The following is a 13,043-nucleotide window of genomic DNA, read 5'->3' as shown; positions in this document are numbered from 1 at the left end:
TAGCGCCCGTCGCGACTACACGCGTTGGGCGCTATTTCGAAGTTAACTTCGACGTTAGGCAGCGAGACGTCGAAGTCGCTAACCTCATGAGGGGATCGGAATAGCGCCCTACTTCGACGTTCAACGTCGAAGTAGGGACCGTGTAGACGATCCGCGTCCCGCAACGTCGAAATTGCCGGGTCCTCCATGGCGGCCATCAGCTGGGGGGTTGAGAGATGCTCTCTCTCCAGCCCCTGCGGGGCTCTATGGTCACCGTGGGCAGCAGCCCTTAGCCCAGGGCTTCTGGCTGCTGCTGCTGCAGCTGGGGATCCATGCTGCAGGCACAGGGTCTGCAACCAGTTGTCGGCTCTGTGGATCTTGTGTTGTTTAGTGCAACTGTGTCTGGGAGGGGCCCTTTAAGGGAGCGGCTTGCTGTTGAGTCCGCCCTGTGACCCTGTCTGCAGCTGTGCCTGGCACCCTTATTTCGATGTGTGCTACTTTGGCGTGTAGACGCAGCGCCTATTTCGCCTATTTCGATGTGGTGCCGCGCAACTTCGAAGTTGAACGTCGACGTTGCCAGCCCTGGAGGACGTGTAGACGTTATTCATCGAAATAGCCTATGTTGCTACATCGAAATAAGCTATTTCGCTGTTGGCTTCACGTGTAGACGTAGCCATTATTCCTTGGGCTCCTTTAAGAATCCTGGCTGAGATTGATGTTTTTTATTATGTTGTACAAGATGCTGATTACAAAAGGGATGACGACAATGGTGATTCGATTATTTGCAGGCAAAATTCTAGCACTGCCAAGGAGATGACCAATAGGACCACCGTGGTGGAGTTCCAGCTGCTAGGATTCCACAGCCTTCCTGGCTGGCACAGCCTGCTGTTCGTTGTGCTCTTGCTTGTCTATCTCCTGACCATCATGGGTAACGTCGTCATCATCTCTGTGGTGCAGCTGGAGCCTCGGCTCCACTCTCCTATGTACGCCTTCCTCCAGAACCTCTCCTTTCTGGAGATCTGCTACACCAGCACCATCATGCCCAAGATGCTGGTAGGGGGAAAAGCCATCTCATTTGCTGCATGCATGGTGCAGCTCTACTGCTTTGTCTTCCTGGGGGCTACCGAGTGCTTCCTCCTGACAGTGATGGCCTACGACAGGTACCTTGCCGTATGTGACCCATTACACTACGTGGTGGCCATGAGCGATGTGTTGTGTGCACAGCTGGCCGTGGGATCTTGGGTGACTGGTGTCTTCACTGGGCTCTTGCCTTGCTTGCTCATCTCCAGGCTCCACTTCTGTGGGTCCAACCAGCTTAAACATTTCTTCTGTGACATCCCCCCATTGCTCCAGCTCTCCTGCTCGGACACCTCTGCTACTGAGCTCGTCATATTCATTCTCTCTCTCCTGGTCCTTGTCGGCTGCCTGATACTGACCCTGGTGTCCTACCTCTTCATCATTCTCACCATCCTGAAGATCCCCTCCTCCTCTGGGAAGAAGAAGACCTTCTCCACCTGCGGCTCACACCTGGCTGTGGTGGCCATCTACTATGGCACCATGATCTCAATGTACATCCAGCCTGCCTCCGGCCTGTCCTCGGAACTCAACAAGATTGTGTCGGTGTTCTACACCATCATCACCCCACTCCTCAACCCTGTCATCTATGGCCTGAGGAACAAGGACTTCAGGGAGTCTTTAAAGAAAGTCATTAGCCGGCAGTGCAGTCTGCACAAGGCATAAATATAAGATGCTGAAGGACTGATTTTGGTCCATAGCACCATAGACTCATAGGGCTGGAAGAGATCTCAGGAGGCCATCAAGTCCAGCCCCCCAACCAGAACAGGATCAATCTTGACTAACTAATCCCAGTAAGGACTTTGTCAAGTTGGGCCTTAAAAACCTCTAAAGATAGAGGTTCCACCACCTCTCTAGGTAACCCATTCCAGTGATTCACCGCCCTCCTCATGAAATAGTTTCTCTTAATATCCAACCTAGACCTCCCCAAAAGCTGGGCTCAGCTGGTATTTGGACCCAGGTCTTTCCACATGCAAAGGGACAATCAGAGCCCTAGACCAACAATCCAGACATGGCTCACGCTAACTTCTGTACATCCTTACATATGCTCTGTGTGTGTGTGTGTGTGTGACAGAGAGAGAGAGAGAGAGAGAGAGAGAGAGAGAGAGCAAAGGGTGTGACTATGTCCAGTTTCTCTCCCTTCCTCCCTGATGAGCCATGCAGGGAAAATATACAGGGAATGATGGGATAGCCCAAGGCACCCTGGGAGGTGTAGTTCCTTGGCTAGCTCCCTGCCTAGAGACCTGGCCCTGGATCAGAGAAGCTACCATATTTCCCAGCATGCCCTTGTCTGCAAGCACCAGGAAAGGGAGAGAGATGAATATTTTGGAACATTGTTTTTCACTTACAATATTACAGCAAGATCCCACAAGGTAATTTCTATAAAATTTTTATTACTGTATAATTTGTAACATGGTATCGCAAAATCATTTTACCACTCACTGTTTTCACTCAATTTTTTTCACTAATGTCTTTTATGCACAGTCATGGGATGATGGTTTGGAACTTCATATTTAAAAACAAACGTGGCCCACGTTTTCCAAAAAAAAGCATATGTACCATGAGCAATTTCTGCTTCCATACCCAATGACAGTCCTTGTAAGTTACAATTACGACTACTTGCACGTTCTTTTGCACTGCAGAAGCACTGTAAAGAGTCTTGGGGGAAATTCTAGTTAGCTATCCTCATAGAAACACATCTGTGGATCAAGAACGGAATCCATTTTTGGAAAATGTGTACCCAAATAAATGCCCACACAGTCCAAATTTAACACTATGGCTAAGTCTACATGGCAGAGGTATCCCAAAATAGCTACTCCATGTGCTTGGACTTTTTGTTAGGCAAATTGTGTAGCTTATTTCAAGTGTTAGCTGTTGTGTAGACAAAACCTATCTGGTGTGCTGATGTCCTTCAACGAATTTTTAATTTGTGGGTGTTGTCACATTTTTCTTTGCATTAGTAGGTTTCCATCTCATGCTGTCTGAGCCCCTTGAAGTGTTACACCAGCAAACCATGTTAGGCTGCTCTTCTTATGGATGAAGTTTTCTACTAATCATGAATGAATCATGATTCACCCTGGTACACTGGTATTTCTAATTAGAATTTCCTTTTTGTATTTTCTGACAGCAAACAAACAGGAAAATGACTTTCATTAAAACTGAATTAATCTCATTTAATATCATGATGGATTTTTTTTCCCTTGTAGACACTTCTTTCAAATTAAGATACAATATATTCATGCCTCATAAGATCCCAAAGAACTGTGGGTATCCACCTATTTTCACATTGCCCATTTCACAATATTATTTCACAGTAGTTTAGACTCTCCTGAGATTGCAGGACAACAACTGGGGTGCTCCTGGAGCCAGCTAGAAGTTGTGTCTGAAGACAGAATGAAGTGGAGGAGGCTTGTAGTGACCTATGCTCCACATGGAATACAAGTCATCAAGCTTTTGGCAGTGCAGGAGCTGCTCAATAGAGATGCTTTGGAAAAGTTTTCTTGTATATTTTCAGCCCAGGCTGGCAGAGGAGAGGTATTGTCCCCATTTTACAGATGGAGAACTGAGTCCACAAGCGACAAGGAGCCGGCGTTCTAAATGTATTTTGGTATATAGAGAAACAGGAGCAGAGTGTGATTTCAGAAGCACCGAAGCAAGTTGGAGTTTCCACCTTATCTCACATGCAACTAGATTTTTTAGAGGTATTCAAGCACACTTTGGGGATTTTTCAAATGTACCCAAGCACCCAGCTCTGGCTGATCTGAATGAGAATTGAGCTCCTAGGCACATGTGCTTCTCCACGTATCTTATGCCTTTAAAATCAGGCGCTAAGTGACTAGCACTAGTCATAAGAACAACCATACAGGGTCAGACTAAAAGTACAACTTGCCCAGTATTCTGTCAAACAAAATCCTGAGACGCGCACAGAAAGAACATAAGAACAGCCATACTAGGTCAGACCAGAGGTCTAGCTAACCCGGTATCCTGTCTTCTGAGGGTGGCCAATGACTAGTGTCCAGAGGAAATGAGCAGAACAAGTCATCCATCCTCTGTCACGCACCCCCACTATCTGGCAAACAAAGGCAAAGGACACCATCCCTGCCCATCCTGGCTAATAGCCATTGATGGACCTACCCTCCATGAATTTATCTAGCTCTTTTTTGAACCCTGTTATAGTCTTGGACTTGACAACATACTCTGGCAAGGAGTTCCACAGGTTGACAGTTTGTTTTGTGAAGTAATACATCCTTTTTTTTCCTGTTTAACCTATTAATTTCATAAGGTGACCCCTTAGTTCTTGTGTTATGAAAAGGAGTAAATACCTTTTCCTTATTCACTTTTCCCACACCAATCATGATTTTCTAGACCTCTATCATATCCTGTCTCTGGCTTCTGTTCCATGCCCCCCACCACTGTTGTTTGTCTTTTCTGAACTTTTTTCCAATGTCTTAATTTTTGTGGCCCATTTCTGGACTTTTTTCCAATGCCAAAGTCACATAAGGAGTGTGTGACAGAATAAAGGACTGGCCATAGGCATCCTACATTGATGCCCTAAACACTGATGTAGATGTTTTTTCTTCCTGATGCCCTGAATTTAAGATCCATGTAGACCAGGGACACTGAACAGGTGACATGCTTGAACCAGTGGTTTGAATCACAGAATCATAGAATTCTAGGGCTGGAAGGAACCTCAGGAGGTCATCGAGTCCAGTCCACTGCCTGGATCAAATCCCAGCTAAAATAATATCATCCATGACTCTGTCAAGCCGAGACTTACAAACTTCTAGGGATGGAGATTCCACCACTTCTCTCAGTAACACATTCTAGTGCTTTACCAGCCTCCCGGTGAAATAGTTTTTCTTAATATCCAACCTAGACTTCCCACTCTCTAACTTCATACCACTGCTCGTTGTTCTGCCATCTGTCACCACTGAGCATGGTCTCTCTCCATCCTTCTTGAACTGATGACTTGCATGTTCATTTCAGTAAAAGGTGATATCTTTACAGATTGCCATGTGCTATTATACAGTCCTGCCAATGAGTCACAACCAGGCTCTCTCTCCACTCCATGGAAAAATTCTGATATTTTGAAAAGTCAAAAAGACTTTTCTCAGGAGGTGGGTGTTGACAGAAACGTCCCACCACTTTTGATTTGGAAACATCAAAACATGCTGTTGTTATCAAAAAGAAATTCATTGTTTTGGGTCAATTCAATAAAATATAAGAATATGAGAACAGCCACACTGGGTCAGACCATAGGTCCATCCAACACAGCATCCCTTCTTCCATCAGTTGTCAATGCCAGGCATCCCCGAGGGAGAGAACAGAACAGGCAGTCATTGAATGATCCATCTCCTCTAATCCATTTCCAGCATCAGACAAAAAGAGGCTAGGGACACGTTTCCTACCTATCCTGGGTTGTAGCCATTCATGGTCCTAACCAGCATGAATTTATCTAGCTTTTTTTTTTCAAAATTGTGTCCTCTTATTGATTACCTAATGAGAGATATGTTCCCAATCATAAATTGGTAAGGTGGAAGAGACCTCAAAAGATCTTCCAGTCCAAACCTCTGCACTCAAGACAGGATTAAGTATTACCTAAAACATCTCTTTTATTGATCTGCAGCCTGTCTAGAGAATTTATTGCAGCACATACAATATCTCATTCCACCATTCTTTGTTATTGGCTGGGTAACCTTGCCATATTACTCAGGCGCCCCAAGGGAGATGGAGATGGGACAATGTCTTTGGTATATAAGGAAGAATAGACGCCTGAAATGCAAATTGCATAGGGCAAGAGACAGAAGAAAGAAAACCAGTCAATAACACAAGACATGGAATTTCCTGATGGAACTCAAGCTAAGTAGATATAAAAGTAAATGTATCCAATCTTAACTTTCAAATGGCCACCAATGGAAAATGCAGCATCATCATTGTTAAATTGCTAGTTAATTATTCTCCCTCCTAAAATGGCCTGATTGGTTTATGCTCTGACGTGCTTTCTAGCTTCAGTGGAGATTCATCTTGAACCTTTCTTCATTCAGAACAGATTTCACACAAAGCACAGTCGTTCAGTTCAGGCAACGGTGATATGCGAGTTGCATCCCATGCTACTGAGAAAGGTGTGCACACTTGGTGTGTTCTCCTGCCCTCCGCACACACACACATACACACACTCTCTTTAAAGCAGGGTTCATTTTCTCCAGCAAGGCTACACCCATGCCCCTTCTGGTTGTGTTGTGCTACAGCCAGTTTTTAAAACTACAAGACTATGTCTACACGGCAAAGTTACTTTGAAATAACAGCCATTATGCTGAAATAACTTTGCAAACATCTACACTACACATACGCTATTTCAAAATAAATTCAAAATAGTAGGCGTAGTATTCCAAATTTCATAAGCCTCATTGGAAGAGGAATAATGTCAATTTTGAAAAAGCATTTTCCAAATCGATGCTATTAAGACATGCAGGCTACGTCTACACTAGCCAAAAACTTCAAAATGGCCATGCAAATGGCCATTTTGAAGTTTACTAATGAAGCGCTGAAATACATATTCAGCGCCTCATTAGAATGCAGGTGGCCGCGACACTTTGAAATTGATGCAGCTTGCTGCTGCACAGCTCGTCCAGATGGGGCTCCTTTTCGAATGGACCTTGGCTACTTCGAAGTTCCCTTATTCCTATCTGCTCATAGAAATAAGGGGAGTTCAAAGTAGCCGTGGTCCTTTCGAAAAGGAGCCCCGTCTGGACGAGCCACGTCAATTTCGAAGTGCCGCTGCCACCTGCATGCTAATGAGGCACTGAATATATATTGCAGCACTTCATTAGTAAACTTCAAAATGGCCATTTGCATGGCCATTTCAAAGTTTTTGGCTGGTGTAGACATGGCCAGAGGATGTGTCTACGCAGGCACAAATCTTCAAAATAGCCATGCTAATGGCCATTTCAAAGATTACTAATGTGGTGCTGAACTGAATATTCAGTGTCTTATTAGCATTAGGACACTTCTGGCTATGCTGCTTTTGAAAGCACGCGGCTTGGTGTAGCTACACGGAGGTCGTCTTCAAAAGGACCCCGCACCTTTCAAAATCCCCTTATCCCGCTCTCTGAGTGGAATAAGGGGATTTCGAAAGGTGTGGGTCCTTTTGAAAAGGACCCCTGTGTAGCCGCATTGAGCCACACACTTTCAAAAGCAGTGCTTTTGAAGAGCCGCAGCCAGAACTGTCCTAATGATAATGAGGTGCTGAATATTCATTTCAGTGCCTCATTAATAATCTTTAAAATTTCAAAGATTTGTGCCCATGTAGACACAGCCAGAGGGTGTGTCTAACTTGCATTCCTCTTTCAAAAGAGGTATGCAAATGAGGAAAATCGAAAATGCAAATGAAGTGCATATTTGCATATTTCACACTTCATTTGCTTATTCTTATTTTGAAAGAAGAAGGATTCTTTTGACGATGGGGTTTACTTTTGAATGAGCAGCATCTACATTGGTTTTCTTCTTTCAAAAGAAGCTCTTTTGAAATAAGAATATGCTAATGAGATGTCAAATATGCAAATATGCACCACATTTGAATTTTGATTTCCCTCATTTGCATACCTCTTTTGAAAGAGGAATGCAAGGGTAGATGTACCCAGAATAGTTCTCTTTCAAAATAAGCCATAATGGTGTCCTCTGGGTCTATTTCAAAATAGGCACAATTGTGTGTAGATGCTTTATTTTGAAATAGTTGAGGCCTATTTCAAAATGCATTTTGAGCTGCGTCTACACTGCATTTCCCCTTTCGGAGGAGAAATGCAGATGAGGGAGATTAAAAATGCAAGTAATTTACAAATCTCGCACTTCATTTGCATAATCACGTGCGATGGTATTTCCACAAACAAAAACAGCAGGGTAGATGGAGCTCTTTTGAAAAAAATACCTATTTTCAAAAGAACCCTTCTTCTTTTGTTTTGAAAAAAAGGGTTATATGAAAAATGTGGACTTTTTTTCCAAAGGAACCTCATCTACACAGCCATTTTGCTTTTGGAAAAGTCTCTTTCAGAAATGAAATTGCACGAGATTATGCAAATGAAACATGAGCTTTGTAAAGCAGTGCTTATTTGCATTTTTGATCTCCCTCATTTGCACTCCTCCTCCTTGGTGTGCAGCAACGTCATTTCAAAATAAACTATTTTGGAATAGATATTCCAAAATGGATTATTTCAAAATAACGCTACTGTGTAGACATAGCCCAGGTGACCTCTTAATGGCAGGCAAAATGTTGCGTGTGTTCTCCTTGCAGGATTGGAGACAGCACCCTCAAAACTTAAGGGCCGCATATCCCATTCCCCAACCTCCTGACCAGCCAGTCCCTGCCGGCTGGTGCCAGAGCAGAATCCCCTACCGTTTCCCCAGTAGGGTCCTCCTCAGAGCCTCCTTCATCTCCTTGTTCCTCAGGCTGTAGATCAGTGGGTTTAGCAGCGGGGTCCCCACCGTGTAAAACAGCGTCACCACCTTCCCACTGCTTCCTGAGGCTGCCGGTTGGACGTAGGTGACCATGATGGAGCCATAAAACAGGCCTACAACAGCCAGGTGAGAGGTGCAGGTGGAGAAGGCCTTGTGCCTCCTGGACTTTGTGGGTAACCTCAGCACTGCCCTGAGGACAAACCCATAGGAGGCTAGGATGAAGAGGATGGTGGCGAAGATGATGAGGGAAGTCAGAGCGTAGCAGACCTGTTCTGTCCGGGGAGCTGGGGAGCAGGAGGCAGCCAGCAATGGGCCCGGGTCACAGACAAAATGATCCAGGGTGTAGGGGATGCAGAAGGGCAGGTGGGAGATGAGGACAATGGGAACGATGAACCATAGGAAGCCAGTGATCCAGCAGGAGTAGGCCAGCACCCAGCAGTTGTGTGGGGACATGAAGATGGGGTACCGCAGGGGGTGGCAGATGGCCAGGAACCTATCCAAGCCCATGGCTGCAAGGAAGAGGCACTCAGTGGCCCCCAATGAGAAGAAGAAGTAGAACTGCAGGAAGCAAGCATGGAAGGAGATGGGGACTCCTGGGAATACCAAATCAGACAGCATCCTTGGCACCGTGGCTGTGATGTAGCAGATCTCCAGCCAAGAGAAGTTCCCCAGAAGGGTGTACATGGGCAGGCGCTGGAGATGGGCATCTTGCATCACAGCCCACACAATGCACAGGTTGCCAGCCACAGTCCCAGTGTAGATCGAGGAGAAAAGGGCACAAAGGAGATTGCGGCTCTGCTGGTCCAAGGAGGAGAAACCCAACAGGAAGAACTTGGTCACTGGGATGGTGCTGTTGGCTGGATGAATTGGTTGGCCCCCGAGCTGAAAGAAAACAATTAATAGGACTCCAAGGTTCTACTCCAAGCTCTGGGAAGGGTGGAATAGGAGGAGCAGTGGTTTTCTACCAGCGTGCCATGAGATCTGTCCAAGTGTGCCACGAAATTTCATCGGAGCCACTGAAGGGTTGTTGGGGTGGAGGGAGGGGCAAGGCTGCCTGAGTCCCAGCAGGTTCCGGGGTTATCAGTTCCCACCAATTCATCAATGCAGAGCCATCATGGAAGGAAACTGAGGACCCCAGAGGACCCTGTTCATGCCAGGGAGGGCTGGAGCCTTGTTGAAGCTGGGACACGGTTTAATGCTAGGTCCCGGAGCCAATAAGCAGGCAGGGTGGGGAACCTGTACTCTGGAGCCAACTCCCCTCTCTGCAAGTAATCAAGTACCTGCTAAAATTTTCAGAGGCTGCTTATTTAGTAAACTTCCCTAGCATGGAGCTGACCAGATTTTGAAAATGGGTCTGTACTCACTGTTTAAGATGGTGTATTCTGGGGTGTATGGGAAAAATTAATGCAATCTGATGAGGTTCAAAAAGAACAAGTGCAGAGTCCTGCACTTCGGAGGGAAGGATCCCAAGCATTATTACACGCTGGGGACCAACTGCCTAGGTAGCACTGCAGCAGATAAGGACCTGGGGGTTACAGTGGATGAGAGGCTGGATAGGAGTCAACAGTGTGCCCTTGTGTCCAAGAAGGCTAACGGCATATTGGGGTGCATTAAGAGAAGAATTTCCAGCAGATCCAGAGACGTTATTATTCCCCTCTATTTAATACTTGTGAAGCCACATCTGGAGTATTTCATCTAGTTCTGGGACTCCCCAGTATAGAAAGGATGTGGATGCATTGGACAGGGTCCAGGGGAGGGCAATGAAAATGATTAGGGGCTGGAGCACACGACCTATGAAGAAAAACTGAGGGATTTGGGGTTATTTAGGTTGCAGAACAAATGAGTGAGGGGTGATTTGATAGCAGCCTTCAACTTCCTGAAGTGGAGCTCTAAAGAGGATGGAGAGAGGCTGTTTTCAGTGCTGACAGATGGCAGAACAAGGAGCAATGGTCTGAAGTTACACTGGTGGAGGTCTAGTTTGCATACTAGGACAAACTATGTCACAAGGAGGGTGGTGAAGCACTGGAATGTGTTGCCTAGAGAGGTGGTGGACTCTCCATCCCTAGAGGTTTTTAAGACCCAGCTTGACAAGGTCCTGGCTGGGATGATTTAGTTGGGGTTGATCCTGCTTTGGACAGGGGGCTGGACTAGATGATCTCCTGAGGTCCCTTCCAACCCTGTGATTCTGTGAGCTCCTGAGGTCCCTTCCAGCCACAGGAATCTATGACTCTTTGATGTGATCCTCGTTTAGCTTGCTGTATGCATGGCTGTGTTGCAAACCTCCCTAGGAAGAATTAAACCTTAGTAAATATAAATAAATGTGATGTTTACGAGCCATCAATTCAGCTGAACAAGTGGGCATGCCATGGAGTTGTTTGTCTCATTGGTGTGGGGAGTGTAACTGAAAAGATTGTGAACCACAGTGATAGAGCAGTAAGAAATAGCAGAAACATTCACAGTCACAGGCCGTCTCTCTCTTTCTCTGTCATACATAATGCATTTCAAACTCAGCTTGGGATTTGACAAATTGAGTTTGTTCTACTTTTGGAAACCCACAGGATTGGATACAGATTCTGCACTGAGGTGGTCAGACATCTCTTTTGCCTGGGCAATCCACTCCTTCTCCTCCTTCAACAGCTGGATGAATTTCTCTGGACCAGTCTAGGATCAGAAACCTCATCAAAGCTCGGCAAAATGGCAGAGGGTACTCTGAGATGCAGGGGGAGTGATTTTAAGTTCCTCCACCTGAATTTCAAGGCTAAATTGTAATTGATTGGTTTTGGACTACATCTTGAAGCACTTAAATACCACTGAAGTCTGGCCATAAATCCCTTTTGGACACTGGATTAACCTCTGAAAGAATATCATCGAAGCATAGAATCCTAGGGCTAAGTGGGACCTCAAGAGGTCATCAAGTCCAGCCCCCTGCGCAAATCAGGACCTATCCCAACTAAATCATACCAGCCAGGACTTTGTCAGGCTAGGACTTCAAAACTCCAGGGACGGAGATTCCACCACATCTCTGGGTAATGCATTCCAGTGCTTCACCACCCTCCTAGTGAAATAGTTTTTCCTAATACCCAACCTAGATCTCCACCACTGTAACTTCAGACCATTGCTCCTTGTTCTGCCATCCATCACCACTGAGAACAGCCTCTCTCCATCCTCTTTAGAACCTTCCACTTCAGGAAGTTGAAGGCTACTGCCAAATCACTCCTCACTCTTCTCTTCTGCAAATTACATAAGCCCAAATCCCTCAGCCTCTCCTCATAGGTCATTTGCTCCACCCCCCTTATCATTTTGGTTGCCCTCAGCTGGACCCTCTCCAGTGCGCCCACATCCTTTATATACTGGGGGCCCCAGAACTAGATGCAATACTCCAGAAGTGGCCTCACCAGGGCCGAATAAAGGGGGATAATAACTTTTCTCGGTCTGCTGGAAATGCTCCTCCTAATGCACCCCAATATGTCTTTAGCCTTCTGGGCTACAAAGGCACATTGCTGACTCCTATCCAGCCTCTCATCCACTATAAGCCCCTGGTCCTTTTCTGCTGCACTGCTACTTAGCCAGTTTGTCCCCAGGTTATTTAAGTATCTTTGTTTTCTCTCTCACTCACAGGACTTGGTCCAGTAAAACATTCTGCTTCGCCTATCTTAAAGAAAATTTACCCCCACCCTCCATCTTTCTTCCTGTCTAACTAGGGTGTGATTCAGAAGGGAATCAAGGGGACTTCTTCAAATTCCTTACCTCGAGTTTGGAGATCTCCAAAGATGACATCTATAGTAGATTGGTGTGGAGCTAGTCTACAGAAACTAAGCCACTCTGCACTGGATAGGGAAAGATGGAAGGAAATAGTGAGAGAGGCATCAGACACCAACGGACGCTGAGCCCATGGCTATTGATGATGATGATGATGATGATGATGATGATGATGATGATGATGAAAGACGATATCACTCATGGATTGACCCTCACAGCTGTGCAGAAGAAAAATCTGTCTGAATACATCAGCGTGAGTAAATTATGGATCCATTTTAATTGTTGAAGTGAGTATATAATATATGCAAATTATTTTCTTTTTTATTCCCAAGGTAGCACCTAAAAGTCCCAAAGACCAAGATTAAGAATTACAGATTACATTTTCTATATTTGATTTACATATAAAAATAACTTCAGATATCCGTTCCTATTTTTGCTTCAAATAAACAACTTCCTAAGATATAAATTCCTATATTTAATCAGAAGAAATTAATACCTATAGAAGGTAGCTATTTGTTATTCTATTTTAATAATAAAAAATTATTGTATTAATTACTGTTTGGATTAAAATAATAAATTAAGAATTATATAGCATATTTATTCCTACATTCAGTAAAGTTATAAACTCATTAGCTATGTCTACACTCGATAATTTTGTTGACAAAACTCGCAGAGTGTCCACACTAAAAAAGTGGGTTTTTTTGACATACAGTTAACAGAACTCAGCACTCTTGTTGACAGCCTTCCACCTCTCCTTCCATAGGCAGAACGTTTTTCTC

The 13,043-nt window shown here is 45.0% G+C and overlaps 2 protein-coding genes across 2 annotated transcripts; one reads left to right on the top strand and one right to left on the bottom strand.

Annotated features, from left to right (window-relative positions):
- The first annotated feature begins 792 nt into the window (after positions 1–792).
- On the top strand, positions 793–1,719 carry LOC142004839 (olfactory receptor 11L1-like). Its single transcript, XM_074982521.1, has one exon. The coding sequence runs from the start codon at positions 793–795 to the stop codon at positions 1,717–1,719; it is 927 nt and encodes a 308-aa protein (XP_074838622.1).
- A 6,720-nt stretch (positions 1,720–8,439) lies between these two features.
- Positions 8,440–12,310, bottom strand: LOC142005050 (olfactory receptor 11H6-like). The gene is made up of 2 exons (XM_074982733.1): positions 12,253–12,310; positions 8,440–9,387 (listed from the first exon to the last, which is right to left on the bottom strand). The coding sequence occupies exons 1-2, from the start codon at positions 12,280–12,282 to the stop codon at positions 8,440–8,442; spliced, it is 978 nt and encodes a 325-aa protein (XP_074838834.1). The 5' UTR covers positions 12,283–12,310.
- Positions 12,311–13,043: the final 733 nt, after the last annotated feature.

The sequence above is a fragment of the Carettochelys insculpta genome, chromosome 32, assembly GCF_033958435.1.
Source record: "Carettochelys insculpta isolate YL-2023 chromosome 32, ASM3395843v1, whole genome shotgun sequence".
Taxonomy (NCBI): Eukaryota; Metazoa; Chordata; order Testudines; family Carettochelyidae; genus Carettochelys; species Carettochelys insculpta.
The sequence above is the reverse complement of the archived record's forward strand: the minus strand, read 5'-3'. Positions and strand labels throughout refer to the sequence as shown.